Source organism: Patagioenas fasciata, chromosome 1 (genome assembly GCF_037038585.1).
Source record: "Patagioenas fasciata isolate bPatFas1 chromosome 1, bPatFas1.hap1, whole genome shotgun sequence".
NCBI classification, from domain to species: domain Eukaryota; kingdom Metazoa; phylum Chordata; class Aves; order Columbiformes; family Columbidae; genus Patagioenas; species Patagioenas fasciata.
In genome coordinates this window covers 106,908,457-106,931,688 of record NC_092520.1, presented here as the reverse complement: position 1 = coordinate 106,931,688, position 23,232 = coordinate 106,908,457, and the positions used below count along the sequence as shown (strand labels likewise).

The window sequence follows — 23,232 nt, the reverse complement described above, 5'->3', positions numbered from 1 at the left end:
AAATGAGTGTTTAAGGAAGTTACCACCCAGTAAAGTAATATTAACCACAAAAGTTAAAACACTATGCTAATTTAGCAGAGAGTCCAGATTTCTCAGTGATATTATTTCAAACTGGACTCACTTTCCTTAGCATAGTCGACTAAATGGAAATTCAAAATGATGGTTCTCTCAGAGAACCTGCAAAACAGACAGAGAAGCTGGGAGATCCAAGAAAAAGGAGTTTGGTAAAGCAAGGGGGAATGTGGATATCAAAATGGAAACAAGTTATTCTGCAAATTTAACAGTCTTGTAATCTAAAAAGAGGGGGAAAAACATCCCCCAAAGCAGGAGTAATTATAAAAATTTCTTCATCCTCTGTTTTACTCCCTCTTGCCTAGCAGTTATCTGCCTTACAGGAAAAAGGAGTACGAAGGGACTCAGGTGAGGCATTGCTGAAGGCATGGATGGGGGGACATACCTGCCCCAAATGGCACCAGGAAGCTGTGACAAGGCCTCAGGGCACCAGAGCCACCTGCTCTGCTGGTCACTGGACCAGACCTCCCCACAGGCACCACAGCTGCAGGAGCTGCAACTTGCTGTCCTCAATGCCCACTGTGGATGCCAGCTGCCATCCTAACAGCTGGCTGGGGAGATGGCTGTCATCTTCACAGCTGGCTTTATCAAACAAGAGAAAAAGTGCTCAGGTATCAAGAGAGGTGTGCAAAAGGGACTTGTGATGGAAGCTGAGGAATACGATGCACAAAACAGTGCAGGTTGGATGGAGAAGGCTGACTGGAGGAGGCAAGGCTGGAAAATGGGTAGCATGGGATGAAGGGGACCAGGCATGAAGACAATTAAAAGAATTCAGGTGAGACATGACTAGAGCAGAGGGACATGAAAGGCAGGGTGGGGGGAAGTGATGGCCATATGGGAGAGATAAAGGAGAATCAGGGTTTTAGTGGTGTTTGTATCCATTGAGACACATACATTAATGCATGCAAATATACATACATGTGTGTGTGTATATAAACACACACCCACACATTTTTAACAGTGGTTGAATCTATCCATCTTAATACTGATATCATACTTGCAAATATCAGAGGGTCAGAGGACTTCATACCACTTCATTATTATTAATCTTTCTTCTGTAAGATTTGTATACCTGGCCAAATCTTTCTTCACAGTTCGTTCAACTTTCAGTGCTGGAGATGTAGGCATCTAGTTAGACATATAAGAGGACACAGAGGAAGTGTACTATGAGAAAATTCCTGGGTCTCCTGCAGGACCTGTTTCACTAAACCCTGGCTCTTGGTTCCCCACTTGCTATCTCAGTGCAGGTTTTAGATTTTCTTTCTACAAGGGAAATCTCAAACTTAAAAGTGACATGTCTGCAGCATTATGTTTTGACTGCTGCAGTACTCCATAAGAGCTCATGGTTTGTTAAGCCCGTCTTTCCCCGCCCCCCCCCCCCACCATCCTTCTGCTAATAGATCAAATGCACTGAATTTGTAACAAGACCTGGAGCCAATTCCCAGGCAACCTGACTTCAAACAGGAGTGAGAGCGCTAATTCTAAATTTGCTTCACCTTAAAATTTAACAGCAACTGCTATTTATTACAGACCTTCATATAGTAATTTGATGTATTATTAGATAAGGTCTGTCACTGAAACATTCAGTCATTTCAAGGACCTCACTGAAAGAAGATGACAGATGAGAGGTGAAGCTGTTCTGGTAGACTGAATTGAAGCGGTCTCAGTTATTTCTGCTTTTTTTGTGGAAAATCCTTCCTAAATCTTCCCAAGAGTAGGTCAGAATGGTACAACAAAATGCTGGAGTGTAAATACACTCCTTGCCAAGTGTCTACATGTCCAATATGGAATTTACCAGTATATTCTGCTTATCACTAGACAGCTCTGGTTCCTCCTGACTCCTCAGTATGGCTGCTAAGTCTCTTCTTCCTAGCTGCTTAAAAACATAACGAACTCCACATGGGATCATTCTTGAGGCCTTGTTATGAAACAGTGACTTGGAAAGAACTTAATTCAGTTTTACAGTGAGAAAACTGAGGCTGCTGTCCATCTTTGGCTCATACTAAGCTCAGGAAACAGGATGGGCTCTGTTATTGCTGTGGTAGGTTGTGAAGAAAGCAGCAATCTCTGGATGGGGATGTGATGAGTCTTAGTGGCTTGCCTATGAGTGGCCACTCTTTGAGTTCCTAGGTCTGAAAGCATTGCTAACAGTGGTCTTATGTCCCTCCTCAGTAGCTGTGGACCAAATGTCAACAGTGTTTGCAGTTGGTCTCAGGCAGGGTGAGGTGCTCCTGTGGTGACAAGTACCTGCATCACTGTTTATCTTGTCATCCAGTAAAAATGGGTACAAACCTTTCTGCTAGAGAGGTGTCACTCACCCATGAAGAGCTCTTTAACACCTACTTGTGGTGCTTCCTATCTTGAACTAGCTGTGGTGAGCCCCTGGGACTGCAGCAGCAAAGAGAATGGGGAGAAGAGCAAAGCACATTCGTTTGTTTCGAAGTATCTGTTATCTGGGTCAGGCCCTTGATATTGTGACTGGAAATGAGAGCCCCTGTAAGACACTCACTCTAAGGAGGATTTGCAAAAGGGAAGATTTGTTGTCCTGGAAGCCTTTTTCATGCCTGAAAGTTGATGTTTGAGGGAACAAAAAGGCTGTTGTAAGTAGAACAAGCCAACAGGGTAAGGTGGAGTCCCAATGCTATGTGTCTTTGTTCAAACTCTAAATCTTCAAAATCTAAATGAAAGCCTCTAGTGTTTCAGATGGGTCCTCTCCTTGTCAAAAAAGGGACTGAGCCCTCCAGAACCACTACTAAGCCTGGAGAGCAGGTGATACAGACAAATAGCTGGCTTGCATCCTTCGAAACAGTTCACTGATTGCTGCTGTGAACAAACATGAAATTGAAATGTGATGAATTAAGCCCCCTAATTTTTTCTTTATCTCCTCACCATAAGAGTTTTTTCTTCAATCTTCCATTATCTCACTATATTACCTCTGACGTTTAATCTCTTCATCACAGAGGAAACAGAGAACTCATCAGAAAATAACCTACCGGTGCTTCTCCTCTTCAGAACCTCCTAGAAAAAAAATTGGAAGAGTTATCTCTGGCAATTAGAGTCTGTAATACGTTGGGTGGTTAAAGATGTTTACATGACATCACCCTTTGCTTTCATTGGTTAGTTTTTCTAGTTGCTGCATTGTGAAACAAGTTGCTCAGCTTTGAAGATGAGAGAAACAAATAAGTTTATTGATAAAAGACAGAATGCTGCTATTCTAAAACCTCTTCCCTTTGTTGTGTGGTTTACATGAGGACATCAGTTGACAGAAAAACAGTCAGGATCTGCATATAACTCAATCATTTGATGGTGCTATTTTAAAGCACAGATTGTGAATGTGAATGTCATTGACAACACACATTTTCCATGTTCTGATACATCTTCCTTTGTCTTACCCTTTGTTTTGCAGCTCCCGTATCTTCTCTTTGAAATCAATTTTCCAAAGCAATTGCATTGCATTCATTTGGCTTTACAAATCTTTGAAGTGATGCATTGCTAAAGACATAGGATGTTCCTGTCTGGACATTTAGTAGAATTGCTTCTAATTTATTATGGATTAACCCCTAATTCTCATGATATTTATTACTTTTCTTTTATCTCAGTTTTTCCTTATAAAATCATAAAGTGAAATCTTGGACTCACAAAACTCAGAGTTTCATCCAAGGGGATTTTGATCTTACTGAAGCCAGCTGATATTTTCCACTCATATGGGTGAAATCACTGTCAATATTGAATTTATGTTCCCAGAAAGCACTTGCTCATGTGGCTGCTGTCATCCTAGGTACTCAAGCAGTTGTTCAGTAAAGCATCTGAAGCCACTTCATTTGTTTCAAATTGCTCTCCTCTAATTTTGAGAGGGAGTTTCTCCCCACATGGTTGAAAGACACCTAAGTGAGTTTTCACAGCTGCTGTCAGTGTAGGAGCCTCTGAGTGAACTTCAGTGCATTGGTATGACAGACCTCACAAGCACAATGGTCACTTAGAAATAGAACAGGTGAGCTAATAGGAAGCTTAACAATCACTCCTGTTGAAAATTCATTGACCATACACACTTAAAATAGAACCGTTAAACTATAGATTTCAATGTTTTAGAAAGTCTTGGTAGCATGTGTTGAAATGCGGAAATACTTACTGTATCCTAGGTCTTTCACATTTATGCTTCCTTTCACTGAGTTCAGTCTTTATCTTTGCTCATTATGTTCATAAAGGTGTGTAAATGTACTAACAGCTGATTTCTTTTGCTCTTACTACAGGTGGTTTACAAGCCCAACTACTGTAAATGCTTTTTATAGCGCATCTACCAACCAGATCAGTGAGTATCTGACTTCTGAGCCTCCTTATTAAGTGCCTGTTTGCGAAATGTTTGTATCAGATAATATCTGTATAGTTTGTGTGTTTGTGACTGAAAATCAAAACTGAAACCTGGTAATTCAGCTGTGAGACATCTTAAGTGAGAGGATAGTTCTGGAAAAGCAAGGGCTCCCACAAATTTGGATTGCTGTTGCTTAAGGAGTTACCTGTGTCTGCTGAGTTCCAGTGACTGCCTGTGTGTGTACTCTGTCCATTGCAAATGCTAGCTTAAATTACTGTTACTAAAGCTTAATGTTCCTGTCTTCTGTTTTCTGTAGCAAAAACATGTGTATGCATACCTCCATAATTATACAGTAACTCTTTAAGTGTTAGCAACTCAGCCCTCTAGTATTAATAAACATGACTAGAAGAGGCTGTGATATAGACCAGCATATTTGTTCAATGCCTTCAAGGACAAGGAATGGTACCTGTAGTTAACTTAAAATTATTACCTTTATAGTTTGATGTTATCTTGTACATACAGTACAACCTGTCTTGTGCTAATTTTAGTTACTGGTTGTTTTTTTAGAGAGCATAAATCCTGGTTTGGAAGCATATAAGATAAAAGAGCTGAGTTTTTCAAAGATGTGTATAGATTTGAATGTTCATTCCCATTTGCTTTAATGAGACTTTGTATAGAAAATTTCTAACGGGTTTTAAAAGTCTGTACCAGTATTTCTGCATACAACAGTGTTATCTTTACCCCGATAGTTCTCTTTGCTCTTATCAGCTTTGCAAGTTACATCAGCCATTCTTGTTCTGTGCCATCAGGGTCTGGAAGGCGGCTGCCATAACCTTTGTGTTCTTAGTCCCCTAGGAAAGGAGTGTCAAAAATCACAGAGTGGCTTCCGCTTTTCCTCCTGAATCTCTTTTAGTCACAGAGAGAAGATTTTGAAAGGCACAAAATGAATCTATCGCACTGAAGAGGTTACAGAAGAAGGCTGGCAATCTGGGTCAGCTGGTATCTGCTCCTACCAATTTGTATAAGCAATTTTTACCTTCAGACCAATCACTTAAATTATTTTGTGTCCAAGTGAGCTCGTTTGTAAAGTGTGTGTGATAATTAGGTGGTTCTTTTCATAAAAATTAGCTCTAGGCCTAGACTGCTTTACCTTAATTAGAGGACTGCCATCATTAAGGAGCCACATGTTTGTTATCATCTGAGGGAGCACTTGAGGGAGGTGTTCCTGAGCTGATCACAGCTGTGAGGTATATGTGGAGCACAACGGCTGCTGCTCCTACCAAATTAAGCACCAGCCACCACTGCTGCTTCAGACGTATGGTGTGAACAAGAGGAAGCCCATTCAGCCTGAAATGAGAACCATGGCTGTTATGTCGTCTTTGATATTGGGTCCTTTCAAGTTTCAGCAGCATTCAGCTCTCTCAGCCACTCTGCCGTGGCACATTAGAGAAAGCTGTAACGAGAGGCTGGAGTCACTGAAGGTAAATTTCACACTCACTGTGTCTGATGGTGTCATGAAACAGAGCCGTCAAACGTGACCAATCAGTCATGGGTGTAGAGGCGATTGTATTTTCTATCATAACTGCTGACCTTCTTGTACTGCTGGCATCTGACCTTGAAGTTTGGATGGTGCTGCTCACTGTCCTTATAAGACTGTTCCGAAGACGAAAAGAATTTAGGAGGTTCTTTCTGAGGAAAACCCTCTTCCTACCTGAGAGAGGTGTACAAATGTAATCATGTCCTAAAAATGATGCACCATAGGAGGGAAGATTCAAAGAAAGGCACAGTACAAAGTCTTACACTGCTGGCTGGTGTGATTTGCAGTGAATGAGGTCCTGTGAAATGTGGGAGGAACATGCTCAGGTCTGAAGTTGCTGATAAATATTTGACACATCACTACTGAGTTGCCATTAGTGCTGCTGGGAAAGAACTGCACTGTGGGAAACTGAAGCTTGCAAGCCTATGCACGCTCCTATTGCATGGCGTATCTGCTGGGCAAATCTCATGCCCAGCAATTATTACCTTGCTGCTTTGCAGCTGTGTTGTCAGTAGTAATCCATACAAAATTCTGTAGGGGCTGGTGATATGCTATAAAAGCTGTGGACTTTTTAAAGGCCTAGTTAAACAACAGAAAAGAAGTTCTACAAATGAAAGTCATTTGAAAATAAGAAATAAGCACAAACTCTCACAAGATAAGTGTAAAGTTGTGATATAGCAAGCCCACAAAGATTTTGAGGACCAGCTTTCTAAGATCATAAAAACGAACAATTTTTTTTTTTTTCAAATACACTGAAAGAGGAAAGTTTGTAAGGCATAAAAGGAAAATACAATTCCTTGCATTAGAAGAGTTTGGGAAATTGTTATATTGGAACATTTTCTTATGGGATCTGAGTTCCATGAAGTGTTCCAAATTTAGTGTCAATAGAAGGTACTTTAGAAGAAATTAATAAAATGAGCTGTGACAAATATAAGGACCAGATAAAATTAGCTCAGGTAATTCAAAGGAACTTTGTCAAGAAATTGCCAAACAACCAGCTTTAATGTATAGCTTACCACTTATAGTAGCCTTAGCACCAGAAGAATGGCTGTGGTAAGTGTCAAATCCTTTTTTTAAAAGAGAATCCAGGGTGATCTGCATAAAACATTCTTCTAGCCCATCTATGAAGGAAACTGGTTGTGATCACAAAATGAATGAATAAACATATGATATAATGGGGAGGATTCAATGTGACTAGCTTTTTGTTTTTCTTTTAGAAAAAAAAAAAAAAAGTCATACTTTCATAGTCCATTAAAGTCTTTTGAAATTCAGAAAACATAAGTATGCTGTTTGTTTCACGGAACACTCTTATAAAGGTGTTTCCCAATTCTCTTAACAGGAAGTTGTCATGGGACAAGAAAGAAGGTCCTTTCATAAATTAGTGACTGAACCGAAATAAGAAATGGAGGCAGGGACAAATTACTTGTTTTCAAAATAGTTGGAGGGCTGCGTTATGAGGATCTGTACTGTTCACTGTATTAGTAGATTATCTGAAAAAGAGAGTGTTCTGTTCTGAACAAAAGGACAGATATAAACTCAGTCCAGGAGGACAGGTCCCTCTGTTGCTGATTGTTGGAAGGTAGAAAGATATACTATTAGAAGAATTACCTCACAGATGCCCAGCGCACTTTCCATACACAACTACTATTGATCACTGCTCGGAAAAAAGAGAGTGAACTAAACAGATTCTTCATCTGCTTGAGTGCTGCTGCTCTTCGGTGAGCAAACTAGATTTTAGTGTGTTCAAAGCCCATCTATTTTTGCTCTTGGTAAATGAATTTACTAAGAAGGAGAATTCGAGAAATGAGAATTTTAAAATGCATAATAGAAATAATTTCTGCAAAGCAGCTTCTACATTAACTGGAAAATACTTGGTTTCAAAATTGATTCTAAAAATTAAGGCCATTCAGTTTGGAAATGGAAATGTACTGTATGATGTCATCAGCGTAACCACAGCAACTCCAAACTTGATTAGCCACTGAAGCTTTGTGAAATAGTTTAGAGAAAAAGCAACATTAGTGCCTTGAACCATGGATTCTGAAAAGGAGGTATCATTAGGTACCTGCAGAAGTGGAGGAGAATGTGGAGTTCCTGATCACTTCTGAACTTTAAGAACATGCTTTTGCTTTCTGTGCTCAGAACACAGGCAAGTTTCTGACACACTCCTGATGGAAGAAATACAAATTCTTCTGTCTCTGCAGTCTGTATCACTGACACAAGCATTAAACAAGAAATCACTGTGATCTCCATACAAGTCCATGCAGTCTTCATACATGGGCAAGCTGTGTTTTTATCTTCACTACTTGATTACTAAATTACTTGTAAGAAAAGGTCTTTCTTCACTTAAAGTGGAAATTAATAGAGTAGAAACTAGGTGATCTAGAAAACTATTATATTTGTGAGAATAAAGCAAAACTTGCATATGCAGTACATTGTAAGAAATTTCGCTGCACTATAGTGCTAACATCCTTATGTTTGCTATTGCATTTCATTTTCATTACTAAACTATTGGTAACTTGAAGAGTCAACAACCCTGTTAATATCTCCAAAGGAAAATAAAGAAATTTATCAAGGTAAGATGTGTTACAAAGAACAGAGTTAAAAAATATGGTACATATAATTTATCTTATTATACAAGTTTACTCCTGATGTTCTCTTTACATGAGTTCTAATTATTAATTTCTTCTTTTTGCACAATTCAAAGTGTCTTGGATTAACAACCATGCATGTTTATAATGGTTGTTAATAATGTTAAATCCTGGTTTGGATAATTTTTCAATTTTCTTTGCATTTGCTCGTTGATTTCCCCTCAATTATAGGCACTTAACGAGGACAACAGGTACATGTCATTGCCTTTAGATTCTCAAAGGGTATCTAAGTACCCTTCTTATAATCTTGGCAGGATGAATACTACATTTTAAATTGTTGTCATTGGAACACAAAAAACACTTTCTGAAAGGCTCTGTTTATTTTAATGAGCTGTAGAGTATTCAACAAGTATGTGCTGAAAATAGATACAAATGATGATCTAAGTATGCTAGCGTACTTCGGTTGAAGAAAAGGTTTTATTTCATTACAGCACGAAAATATTGGCCCTTGAATATGTTAATAATAGAAGGGAGCTGCTCATTAGACATTTGATGTATTTAATTTTCTTTCCAAGTGTAGATATGCATGTCTCTAAGATATGTCAAAAAAAGTAATGTTTGTGGGTTGTTAACAGTAATGAAAGGGAGATTTACAGTGAACTGAGGCAAATATAAGCAGCACACTCATGAAGTGTAAGCTTGCATAGATGTGTTGGATAATTAATTACTGTTGATATTATCTCTGTAATTTTATACCAATACTCCTTCTAAGTCATTTGTGCTTGTACTGCAGTTGTCTAGGGAAAGTCAAGTGGCCTCTTTAGAGAGTGGCTTCATTACATGTTACAGGAAGTAGATATAAGCAAAGCCAGAATTCTAAAATTACCTTCAAATTAGCAGCCATAGAGAAAACCACAGATGAGAGTTCATATTAGCCAGTAAGTGTGATCGTTATCGAAAGCAGCTTGCTGATGCTGCGAGTTGCAAGGGAGAGCTCTGATCTTGCCAGGAGCTGGGGAAGCGCTGACAAACAGCACATGGTCCTGGGGACAGGGCAGGACAAGGGGACTGCGTGTAGGGGCCCTTTCTCTTCCCTTAAGAACTAGACTAATTGGAAGGTTATTGATGAAGTAGTTTCAAGGGTGCTGTTAGTTTCCAGGAGGTTAATGAACATAACAGATTTGGACTGGACACTTTCTGAGCCCTGTTATTAAGTAAGCATTAAGTGTTCTTAAGTGAGCTCTCATTTTCAGTTTTCCCTATTTACCAATGACCAGTGTTCTCTATTATTTAATTACAGTCACAGGTGATATGATGCATGATCCTTACATCCACTCTTTATTTTTCTTCCTAAAATCCTTATCTATAAATGTATAAAACAGAAGAATTTCCCTCCCTGCCCCACACCTCCCCCCTCCCCTCCCCCCCCTCCCTGCCATGAGGAATCTAGTGAGCTTTATCCTTTAGAAAAGGAAGATTAAAGTTTCTTGTAAAAACAGGCATTTTCACTGGTTTCCCTAGTCCCTTAGCACCCTGTATTCCAGGGCCCCTCACAAACCATCTTGTGCTTCTCCTCATGGTCCCCACTGAGTTTAGGAAATGCCAGGTTCTCCCTTGTTCATGAGCAGCAAAGAACCTCCTGTCAGGTGAAGCAGAAACTGAAAGTGAACCTGAGGCTGCTGAGTCCTCTGCTTTAAGATCATCAGTTTTCTTTAACTTTTAATGAATTTATTCACTGCTCCTCAGAATGTTAAGCTTTGTATTCATGCATAGTGTAGAACAGTTACTGTACCTTACACAATTTATATCGTGTCCTTACACAATTCATGTTTTCTATCCTCTTGAAATTAAGTGTATGATGAAGGTCCCTGTTATGGCAGAGAGTTTGATCCTAATCACCTACATATAGTTGCTCAAAGCAGTCTGAGATACTCTACAGCATCTGATGTGTTTCCTCATTTCTAGTGTATTTGAGAGAGAACTTGCAGAAGACCCTTGCCCATCAAGGCTGGTAGCTAGAGCCCAAACAGGACACGTAAAGTCATCTCAGTTGTCCAAACAGAAGTCTGTGGAAACATTTTAAACAAATGTACCTTGCCCTTTGTGCTGTTTTCAGATAACTAACCAGCACTGTAGTCCTCTTCATGTTTAACTCTTTATATGAATTCAATATCCTTTGTTTACTGACCAGCAGTTAGTCTCCTGCTTATATCTTATTCCTTTAAAACTCTCCATCCGAATTCATTCAATGACACTTGAAAAACAGCTTTTAAACACATCTGAGAATTGCCAGTACAGCAACTGGCAGAGTACCCTGTGTATCACACAATTTAACACAGCTGTCTCCCATATCCACTGTTTATGTAGGGGATTCACTTCAGAAGTTGCTTTAAACAAAATGACCAATAATTGAAAATTGTAAATGCACTGACTTGGAATAAGGCTTTACTTGATCTTGTCTTGCTCAGTTAAAAGTATCATGCAATATGACTGAATAACATAATTGAACTATAGACTTTGAATTCATATCTAGATTTGAACTACACATTTCCTCATGATTTGGTGAGCCACCTCATGTGTTTTTAGTTTGCTTCATCCATTATTAGTCTGCACTGTTTCAGTGAACTATCAGATGAAATGTGATTGCTTGTGTCTCCTCAGTGAAGTAAAAATATTACACTGAGTCTCAGAGTGTTCATCTGCAAAGTGTGTATAATAACACCGTATAGGTATTAGCTGGTAAATGGATTCATTAATGGAAGTAAAGCCACTATAAAAGTGAGGAAAAAAAATGTTTCAAATTTGAAATACATTCTAAAAAGCTTTATAGCACCTTGCTGTGGAGAGAGGCTAAAAATTGGAATAATGGGTAGAAGGAAGCTAGAAGCCTTCAATTAAGTTAAGAGTAGTCCTGTGCAGGTACAGTGCTGTCAGAGCTTCAAGATCAGCATAAATTTAGAGTGAAACATTTGAAGTAAGCCAGATGTACTCTACTGCTTGAAATGCCCCCATGTTCCAGAACAGTAAGATGAGTAAGAGGAAAGTTCAGCAAAGAATTCCTGTTCAAGGGTCCAGACACAGGAGTTAGGAGAGCTGAAGCCTACCTGGAGATGAATCTGGTGAAGGTTGTGAAGGGCACCAACAGATGTTTCTGCAAGTGTAGCAGCATCAGAAGGAATTCTAGGGAAAATGTGGTCCAATGCTGAATGGAATCAAAGGAACTGGTGACAAATGACATGGGAAAGACCAAAGTACTCGCTGACTTTGTTGCCTCAGTCTTTACTGGTAGGACTGGCTTTCAGGAATTCTGGGCCCTTGAGACCAGACGGCAAGTCTGGAGCACCTGCGAGTGGTGAAGGAGCTGGCTGATGGCGTTGTGAGGCCATTCTTGATTACCTTTGAAAGGTTGTGGTGGTTGGAGGAGGTTCCTGAGGACCGGAAGAAAGCAAATGTCACTCCTGTATTCAAGAAGGAAGATCCAAGGAACTACAGGCTGGTCAGCCTCACATGTGTACATGTGTACTCAGTCCCTGTGTACATGATGGAGTAAATCCTGGAAAAAGTTTCCCTGACTAGCTCAGTGGATAAGGGAAGAGCCCTGAATGTGATTCACCTTGACTTTATCAAGACTTTCAGCAGTGTCTCACATAACATTCTCACATACAAAACTGCTGATGAATGGGTCAGACAAGTGGATAGTCAGGTGGACTGAAAACTGATTTAAAGGGCTGTGATCATAACTGTTGGGCTCTAAAGTGTTGTGATCAATGGCACAAAGTCCATCTGGAGGATGATTTAGCCTGGCTGTCCCATTTTTGCCACCTGTAAGATGCATGGATGTGGCGTATCAGCACTATTCTGTGACAGCTTGAACTCAACTGTCCACAGATCTCCAGTGCTCTTGTGGCTTGCGACACCAGTGCCTACCTCAGAATGATGCTGCAGTTCTATGATACTGGTCCAACAGTAGGTAGGTTGTAAGAATGTAGGCAAGCCAAATTCTGCAAGTCCAGGTCCTACATATGACAGACAGGTTTGTGTTGGGGTCTGTAATAAGACAACACAGTTTTCTTTCTGTGTGCTGTTGCTGAGTAATGGCCTCGAGTGTAGGCTCCAAACCTGCACTACCAAGATTGTGTATGGAAAGAGAGCCTTTCAGCCCATATCACTCTTCTGGGGTTCTGTAGAGGCAGAGAGTATGAAAAGATGCACTACAGGCTAGATTTATGGTGAAGTGTTAGCTTGAAGTGCATTTTCAGTGCCTGTATCCATTCCTTAAGATGTGAAGCTCTCTGAAGTCTGGCTGACTTACTCCTCCAGATCAATGCTTTGCTTGCTTGAACTCCAGTGGCATATAAATAATCCCATTAGTATTTCTAGCTTCTACAGCCTACCACGAGCTCTCTGAATTTTGTTATTAATTCTTTTAGGTACAATATGCCAAGCAAGCAAGAAATGGGCTTCACAAGGGAATTGCCTAAATTGAGGGATTCAAAACAGAACAATGTAAGAAACTGTCAGGTGATTTATCTCCTGCTACAACTTCAAGGAGATTCTAGGTCTACGACGTTATTGTTTCTCCTTCCAAGGACAATCTGGTTGATGCTTGCCTGAGGGAGACATTACACATAGAGGGATGCCCTATGTTGCTAACTCTGGATCTGTTCCTTGTAGTGTTGCAGTAGTGGACAAGCATCCTCCCTTATTTAGTGTTTCTAAACTCTGGAGAACAGGACACCTTTGCTTTACTACCTGACCAAGAATCACTTTCAAAACTAGACAATTCTTTTTTCTTAAAAAAGAAGAAAAAAAAAAAAAATCCTGTGTGGGTAGTACATTCCAGTTCCCCAAGTTTATCTTAAGTGTGTATTACATTCTAGTGGCTTCTGAGTCTGCTCTGGCCTGCAAATACTTCCTAAGCTTCCTTTAGTGCAATCAAACTACAAAGGTGTTTCACACAGCTGCCCAGAAACAGAAACCACTTCTTCAACAAGCTCTGTGCTCAGGTATGTCTTACCTAAAATGGATTCTGACTTTGAGTATAATAATTATCAAAGTGTTGTGTGGATTCAGGATTGAAACTTCTTCCAGTTCACTCACATGACTTGCTCAGGGAAAACTTTATCTCATGGCTTAACTCATGTCTGATGGTGTCTCAAAAACATCCTATGAAGACACCTTCAGATTATATTTCTTAGATGGATGAGTCTAAGTGAAGGTGTGCACCTAGTTTACTGCAAATAACGTATATTACCTCTACATGGCCCACAGACAGGTGCAAACTCACTACTTAAGTCTATATCTGGACAAAATAATTGCATCTCCTGACAAGATCTTGACAGCCTCTTGGTGTGATGCAAGGCACAGAGGACTGTGTGATCCCTAAATGGAATTTGTGGGGTGGCTGTACTACCTTGGTTCATATCATCTTCAGTATGGACTCATTTGTTCATTTTGGCAACAGTTCCTCTCATCTGCTGTAAAAGGAAGAGAATCATTCGGGGTTCGTATACACTAATGTTCCTTCATTAAATGGTCTCTGGCATGTCCAAAAACATTTCCTGAGGTTCAATATTTGGAAGGAATCAGGCAATGTAGTTCAGACTAGAGTTCCAGCTCTTAACACCAATTCTTAACTTAGTAGTACTAGCAAGCAATTTTCATCAGGTTGCATGAGTGTGCCATTTCTGTGAGATATTTAAACGCATACATAGTAAATACACTTCTGTGTGTCCTGGGAGGCAAAGAGAGTTAGATCAGGAAAACTTTATCCTTGACATTGGTACAATTGTGTTTTGTAGCACTGGAAAAGCAAATGATAACAAAAAACAAACCAACATCTAGAGAAGAAGAAAAGAACCGCCCCCCCTCCCCATGTGTTGTAAGCTAGTTACAAACAGGTAGTCAAAGCAGCCAGGGAGGAGCAGCAGAAAAAAAGCAGTGAGGCAGGGCGGGAGGATGTGCCACTTGCCACATCATTTGACATGAATTACACTCAGCATATTGTCTTTAGAGACTTTATAAGGAAAAGACAAAAGTCTTGCTTGATGACTTGTCTCAGGTACAAAGAAATTCCTGTTCTATCTATCAACAAAAGACTGAAAAGGATCAGAATCAAGGGAATGTGGTTTTTGTTTCAATCTGAGTGGCCAGGTGATTTCATGAAGAGAGACCCACAAGCTGAAGCAGACATTCCTGGGAAAGCAAGTGAATCACCTGAGGAAACTGGTTCCTCATTGACAAGTTGATGTCCGTGAGAGATAACCTTCAAAGTAGGTGTATGCCCATACTTTATGTGGGAATTTGTAGCATGAGACATCAAATTCCACATTTTAGCCTAGAAGGATTGCACTTTTCTCCAGCATTCAAAACTTCGACTGTAAGTGTCTGTTTTATTTAGCAGTTTGTTAGCTGTTAACATGATCTCTTCAGAATCATGGCACTGAAATGTCATTCAGGAATTAGAAATAGACTTGTGACTTTGAATTTGAGGAACAATTTTCATTCCTATATGCAACATCAGTAGATCATCACTCACTAGAATGTCTCCACTGATAGGTTTTTAGCAATTAGTTAGTCTACCAGAAGCAGCCAAGAAATTCCTGTAGCTAGATTGACTCTACAGCCTTAATAGTCTATAGCTCTCTTTTACCTAAGTGTGTGTGTGTGTGTGTGTTCAATTACCTTTGATTTTCATAGACACTGTGGAGTTAGGCTTACATTTGGTCACTTCCATATGTCTCTTGCTGCACTGAAGCCTTGCTGAGCTAAGTTTCCTCATTCTTTTTGCATTTTGCCTGTATATTCTCTGTTAACATCTGAGGGCAATCCATTAATTCTTCTTTTTCACAGGAATCACTTGGTGTTTATTTACAGGAGCACATGCATTTCTAAAGACAGATACGCATGTAACCACAGAAGAAAATAAAGTTCTTGCAGTGCAGCTTTTTGTTGCCATCATGGTCCTGAAGGAGGGAGGATCTCTGTTTCTTTCTAAAGATCCTCTCTACCTCATTCTGAAAATACCACCTGAGGGAAAGCTCCTATAGCAAAACCTTCTGAAACTTAACAGATAAGGTTATAAAATCCAAATCCTTGAGCCTTGTGCCTGTTATTCAGCTGTATTGAACTTGGGACCTCACTATTACTGCTTTTGCTGTTGCAGGATTCCCAGCAGGAGAACTACAAAAGCCTTTCTTTTGGGGAACAGAGTATCCTAGGTAAGTACAGCATCAGGGAACCACTTACACCCAGAAATGAGGAATAACAGGGAAAGGCATTGGAAATACATATAGAGAGGGAAGAGGGCGTGGAGAAGAAGGCTACACTGCTGAAGATGTACAGGTAGCACACAGGAATTATTGTGTTGTCCTTCTGTGGGAATTATTATGTTGTCCTTCTTGGCCCTTGGGCTGGGTGTTCTCCCCTACTGCATCCTGCTTGTACTATTGAAAAATCAGACTTTGAAAACTGCTGCTTTGTGTGATTACTTTTCTTACCCTTGGGATCTGTATGTGTTGCTGTTACCTTAAACTGATGACTGATTTCTCAGGGGAATTGCTAATTAAGTGCACCTGAGTGGAAGTGTTTCAATGCTACAGCATGAAGATGCAGCAGTGTGCACACGGCAGGTATTAAAAGGAATTGTAAATCAGGTACCTAACACTTCTTGAACAGAAGTGAATACCCTGAGAAGCCATTTATTATCAGTTTATTGTTCACTTTCTGCTAATATCTAAGATTAACAGTGGGCCCTCGCCTGTGCCTTTTGAGGTACATGAGAATGTCTTTGAGTGCATAAATGATTGCCTGAGCAGCCTCATGCACTATTGTAGCTGAGGAAGAGTAATTATAGGTCACATATATTTAATTTTGAAAAATCACTGCTTCTGTGCAGTTCAATGACTTTCTATTTTAGGACAAGATAAGACCATGAAAAGTTTCTGACAGTAGTTCCTGAAAGTTATTCTGCAGTTATAGAAAGCCAGTTACTGGTGAAACATATCCTTAATAAATCTTTGTTAAAAAAAATAACCCAAAAACAAACAAACCAAAACAAAACAAAACAAAAACAAACAAACAAACAAAGAAACAAACAAAAAAACCAAAACAAAACAAAAAAAAAACACAAACCAAAAAAACCAAACCAACACAACATTTTGAGATTGCCATATTCCAATCTGTATGTGTCCTTGTAAACAGGAAATTTGACAATATATATATATATAAAGAGAGACACATTCAATTTAGGACCAAATGAATTTGCATTCAAAGAGAATTCTTATGAGCCAGGTGACTTTCTAAGTGGTTAATTGGGGATAGAAGAAAGTCCTTTCTTGTTAAGGTGAGCTTATTTTCTGGTGCAGTTATTGCAGACCTGTTTCCAGCTTTGCTTTCTGAAGAGATTTCTCTGTACCCTGACCTTCTACCATAGCGATAAAATTGTGATTCTTTCAAAGAATTACACTTTGCTCATTTCTCTTGTTTAAAGGTTACCTTCACTTAAATTGGTTTTTCTTGAGTACATCTCAAAATGAAATTTAGTAAACAAATGTAACTGGTTTGTATCAGACAACAGATTGCTTTTGTCCTTGAAATATTCTGACTCTGTTTTCTATCTGCTTATAAGAAACAGTACATGGCACTGGAACAGAAAAATCATCAAGAAGTCATCAGCATTTGCTGAAAAACTGATTTAGCAAATATTTAACATTTAGTGGAGTTTTAGTGTCCAGTTCCAGCATAACCACTATAAAACAGCTGCATCTGTTTGCATAAAGGCAAGCTAAATTTTGACTTTACATCTCAGGACATTAAATAGAACACTATTCAAATGCCATGTGTCATAGTTACAGCTCTTCAATGCCAGATATATTGAAACAGAAACTTCAAGGTGCCTGAGTCAGTAGCTTCCTTACAGTCCTCTGAGCCTCCTTGGTCCCAGAAAGTTCCCCTGTAATATGGTACCTGTTGAGCTGAACCATATTCCCTCCATCTCTGTCCAGCTGTGCCCCAGGAGTGAAAAGGATGAACAGAGCTGGGAGCATTTCTGGCAAAAATGTTGTTGAGCTGGACAAAATGCTGAAGGGGGTTCACAGCAGCAAAGGCCAAAATTCACCCCAATACTCAGCTCATCTTTTGGACCTGGGGGAAGCTCCAGGACTGACCAGGCACCAGTCTGTTCTTTGTCCCTGCCACTCACAGTGACCAAGAACCTTAGAGGAAAAATAAGATGTATTTAGTAACAGGGCCTTTTGGTTCTTCTTGACCCCTACATATTTTAGGCCATTCTTTGTATACTTCTCTAGCTGCAAAAGATGCTATACAATCCCTTCAAATATGGAAAACAAGTGTAATATAGCACCTTTAGTATGGATAATTATCACTGTGTGCTACACAAGATTACAAATTTGTCACACAAAAGGATGATATTTCCATTGCTGAAATGTATAATGGTAACTAGCATCTTTTAGCAAAGGTTTGCAATACTACTTCGGAAAAAAACCAAAACCAACCTACCAACCAAAAAACCAAACAAACACACAAAGAAACCAACAGAAAACCCCAAACAAAACAAACAAAAAACAAAACATAAAACCCTCCTACCAAATGAAAAAAAGTAGGGAAGATTATATCACATGTGAATTACCTTTCAGGAAAGAAAAAAATCAAAGAGAAGAATTGTCATGGGAGCATGGGAATTGAATGATATAATACTTTTTGGGCATGACTGAGATGAGCAATTAGTGTGCAATGGATCATTAGGTCTGATAATAACATATCACGTCAAAACCCTCTGCCTTTCTCCTATTTCAATACAATGTATTAGAAATATTATGAGCTACTTTGAAATATGACATCTCAACAACTGAAATAATTAAAATCACAAAGAACAACTTAACAAAAAAAAGATGCATTTAATAGATCACATTCCTCCCGCGATATCCACTGCGTTTGATATAAAAAAGCCCCAAACCTTCCCCTCTTTCATCCCTATTTCTCCCAGATGCATGGGTTTTTTTGATATAATAAGGAAAATATAAATAATTGCCAATCAAAAATACAAAATATTTATTTCTATTCTGTTTCCATGGTGCATTATATCTGACTATAGATCATGTCCCATTCCTGGGCAGGTGCAAAGAAATCGTCTAACCTCTTTTTAAAAAAACATAAGGGAGGACTGTTTAATGGTTTACACACTAGAGTCAGTCATTTTTGAGTCCATTTGTGCATACCAGTGCAGAATGATTGGAACTGGCATTACAGAAACACATTGCAGCCTTTGATCTGTTTTTGACTCATGATGATGCTAAGAGAATAATTTCACCTATGACTTTGTCCTGTTCTCATTTAGAATACACACAATGCAGTCAGCTGAAGGAGACATCTTGGAGCTCATTTGATGCTAGTGAGAGATTTGAAGAGTGAACCATCACAATGTTTTTCAAAGTATTACATTTAAGGTTGTTTTTAAAGAAGTAAGGGTTTAACATTCAAGCTTTCAAAAATTTTAAGTCAAAATTGTGCAGGAATGATTTTTTAGTCCCATTTCTTCCCCTGTTTAAATAAGTAATGATCTTCCCTGATCTCTTCTGCCCTTTAGTATTAATGCATGTGGACACTTTCTGAGGAAACCACTTCTTTGTGTTACAGGTCATTAAGCTACGGTGCCATAGGAGTAATTGTTGGCCATGAGTTTACTCATGGATTTGATAGCAATGGTGAGTATTTGTGCTTATGTTGATAACTTTTTTTTCCCCAAATTATAGATTAGAGTTATTGTATATAAAAAAGCTATAGCTTTTTAATTGTTTTGACGTTAAACAATGCTGAATTAGGTAGAAAATATCTCAAGTTGTATTTTTTTATCTATTTGCATACATTCTTGCTGGTCTGAACCAGATTTTCTCTGATAAGGCACACTGCAAGTTTGACACTTTCTGTTTATTTTGAGTGGAAACTAAATCAACAATAGATTCAGAAAGTCCTGGCTGGGGGGAGTGAGGAGGGCAATGAGACTTTTCTCAAAATGCATTTATGTACAAATATTGAAATACAGCACAGAAACAGAAGTGGAATGGAAAATGTATTGCAAAATATTAAAAAAGAAGAAACACTCTGAAAATGTCAAACCAACTGTCTGGAAAAACTGGGTGTAATGGAGCATTGCCACCATCTAACTCTGGCCATCTCAGTAAAGTACTTTTTAAAACAGGGCTCCTGAGAGAGAGAGGGAGAAAGAAACATGAACCTATTCCTCCAGGGAGCAATTCTGAGTGTCTGACTCACTATCTAGAGAAACCTCTTTCCACTGAAAATATAAAGAGTTCAAGGAAAGCAGACTTATAGCTCACTGCCCAATTAAAGTTAGGTTGCTTACCTTACATTACTTTGAATACTTTTTAAAAAATAAAAGGAAAACCTTGTGTCCAATTGGCACTGCTCTGCAACATTTTGCTTAAGCAAACACTACAGAATGGAAAAATGTTTCTTCACAAACTCCCACCTGCCCAACCACTTCCATGTCATACTAGTTATGGTGTAGCAAGTGTATCCATGCATTTGATAAACTTGCCTTCTGGTACTGACCTTCATTTGAGCATTGCAAGGTTAAGAGCCCATGCTACAGATGATATTGCATAATGTGAGGACCAGCTGACTTGTCCATCCTGTAGTGTGATGTGAAAGACCTGCACTTTGTCTTCAGTGCTGACCCAGCATTTCTAAAGGTCTGGCAGTCAGGTCTTCTGTAGTATTTTGTTGCAGAAAGGTAGGCACAAGACATGTTAGGACTTCTTTTCAGGGCAAGTTTAGCTGCCCATGCGCATGTAACCTTGCTCTGTGATTTGAGTCTTCGTTATGACTGCAGGGAAGAAAGACAGGGAGCAGCCAGTAGGCATACCGATTACTGAAAATGTTCTCTTTGATCTTTTTATTTCCTTTTTCTTTCCACCCCTCTGTGTGTTATCTTGTTCAAGATGACAAATTCCCTAAAGATGTATATATTTCTATATTTGAAAGGTAAGAGACTTGGCAAGAGATAGTGGTCTGCTTAGGGAACCAAATCTTAGGTTCCTTTCTGACTGGCTGGAGATTAGACACTTTCTTACAGATAAAATGGAGCAGGGGATCTGAGATTGACTCATCCACAAACCATGGCTGTAACTATCAGCCTGGTCAATGGGATATATGTATTCTCCCTGCTTCCACAAATAGGGTTCAAATATTCTGGTTTTACTCCAAGGCAAAAACTGAAACTTCAGAAGTTTTCATGAAATTGATTTTTTTTTTTGCTGGTCAAGCATATAATTAATTAATAATTACTTAATTATCATCAGGTTTGCAGAATCAAAGACCTCTGGGCTGAGGATGAAAAATACTCACAATTATACTTACAAGAAGGCTCATATGCCTCTTACACTCTGTAATTATAAAATGTACTATAGAACTAATTAGTCATTGCTATGTTTTTCTGAAAATGGAAATTATGACAATAAATAGAATGCCAACATTTCACCACTGACTTGAGTGGGATCAAGATTTTGCTCACTGATCTTATCCATTTTTTATAAACACGAGTACATTCACACTGTGATGGTGACAGTTTCCAAAACTGGAAAAGTATTGGGCTCTCTACAACAACAGCATTTGATTTCTTTTTTTTTTTTTTAAGGTCGGAAATACGACAAAAATGGAAATTTAGACCCTTGGTGGACAACTGACTCTGAAGAAAAATTTAAAGAGAAAACAAAATGCATGATTGATCAATACAGCAACTACTACTGGAAGAGAGCTGGCTTACATGTATGTAGAATACCAGTGATTGAAAGCAGGGGTGCATTAGGAGTTTTTGGATTCTTTAAGTCATCTTTTTCTATATTACAACATATTGGGATATTAGGCTACCAGCTTCATTTCTCATAACAAATAATTTTTTGAAGTGAATAATTGTGATAAAAATTGTCTGTCAGATTTGATTAGTCCAGTCAAATAGTGCTACCCACATCCTGATGACAGGGTTAAACCATTTCTCCCCATCACATTGTACTGGAATCAGAAAAAGAAGATGAAGCCACTCAGCAGGGCTGGTCTAATTGCTGTTAGCATGTTAAATGTCTTCTGAAGATGAGGTCCATAATGAAAACTGAGCAGTGACTCTTTTTGGAAAAGAAGAATATAATAGCAAGTTTTATAGATTCCTTTAGCAATTCCACCTGTTATTTATTACAGCTCTAAAATGAATGCATAAACCCTACTTTATTTCAGATTCAGCTCTTGCTATTTCTTCCATCTGTGCATGCAGACCTAATTGGTATCTCAAATGAAGGGAGTATGATAGTAGTAGCTCACAGAAAAGGATGAGAAAGAAAGTTCAAGGGAATGGTTTCTGTTTCATTGTCTATCAGACCTGTGGGCTTCTCTGTCCAAAATGAATGATAGATCCCAGACATCAGAAATCAGTAGCTAAAATTCCAGTAATGTTGGCTGGGACATTTTTTTAATATTGATTTTCAGGATACAATACATACCCACCCCCTACTCTGTTCTACCACCTCTAATTACATTTCAGAATCAGAAATACAATTATTTCTTTGTCTTTTAAGAATAGATAAGTCACAATGAATGCTTAGCAATAATTTCAACACTTTGCCCAGGCCCTTTGTGTTAGTTTCAGAGTTAACAAGGGCATATTGTAGTCCAGTCTGAAGTCCAACAACTCAGACTTTACGTACTTTATATAAGCTAATTTATAAATAAAAAAATCTAAAGTTCGTTCCTGAATATCTGAAGGACAAAAACTATCAATACAAAAGTACCATTTAAAGAAGGTCATTAAAACCTTCCCCAAGGATGTGACTGAGCCCTTCCCATGCTCCTGCCTTTGGCTTGACCACCCCCTTTACCTTCTGCAGTCTCTTTTGAGGTGGGTTAGATCTGAATTTCCCTTCCAGTGTAGCTATTGCTTTTGAAGTCTGTGGATGATATTGCTAGAGGGATCCTGTTACCCACAGCTTTGTCGTCTGTGAGGCTTTCCCATCTTGCTTCTGTAGGATAACCTAAAGCACTTTTAACATGATAGAAGAAGAATCTTGTTATTTTTTCTTCCATATTTTATAGCTTCTGTATGAAGAGCAATGCATGCAAAGAGCTTTTTTCCACTTGTCATTTACATCAATATTTGTACGTTCTGCAGATTTTTTTACCCCTGCATAAATATTTTACATGGTTCAAGAAACCTATTTGCTCTTCTTCTTTCTCATCTCATTTGCAATAAAAATGTCTTCAGAAAGGAAGCATAATGAAAGAAAAAGTGGGTATAGAAATAGCTTCAGAATGCAGTAATCACATAAAGTCATCCAATCACATAAAGGGCTTTTTGTGGTCCCTGAGCCTGGTCACAAACGGTCTGCACACAGTAGTCTCAGATACCTGACCCAGAGCTGCCTGAGATCAGCAGAAAGACTTCATCCACATATTAAAATGACCTGTGGCTCAAGTGCTGCTGCCAGGTTACTCTCATCTTATGCTCTCAATTGGTCTACTACACAAGCCCACTGCAAGAAAAATGTGTGGGTAGGTAGACCATGAAAAAAGGCAGCTGCTGTGTGTGTATGTTCTCTGTTGTCCCAGCACTTTTTCTCCTAAAAGCCTCTCTCCCACCTCCATTCCCATCCTCCTGAGGTCAGGGATGGCTGACAGAAAGGGGTGCTCTTTATGCTCCC

General features: G+C 39.0%; 1 protein-coding gene across 1 annotated transcript in view; it reads left to right on the top strand.

The window, feature by feature from the left end:
• PHEX (phosphate regulating endopeptidase X-linked) overlaps nucleotides 1–23,232 on the top strand; it is a 108,067-nt gene that overhangs the window by 74,161 nt on the left and 10,674 nt on the right. The window contains exons 15-18 of the mRNA XM_065858813.2: nucleotides 4,323–4,381; nucleotides 15,672–15,726; nucleotides 19,163–19,230; nucleotides 21,183–21,313. Of these exons, the coding sequence (XP_065714885.1) occupies nucleotides 4,323–4,381; nucleotides 15,672–15,726; nucleotides 19,163–19,230; nucleotides 21,183–21,313 (313 nt within the window). The remainder of the gene's footprint in view (nucleotides 1–4,322; nucleotides 4,382–15,671; nucleotides 15,727–19,162; nucleotides 19,231–21,182; nucleotides 21,314–23,232) is intronic.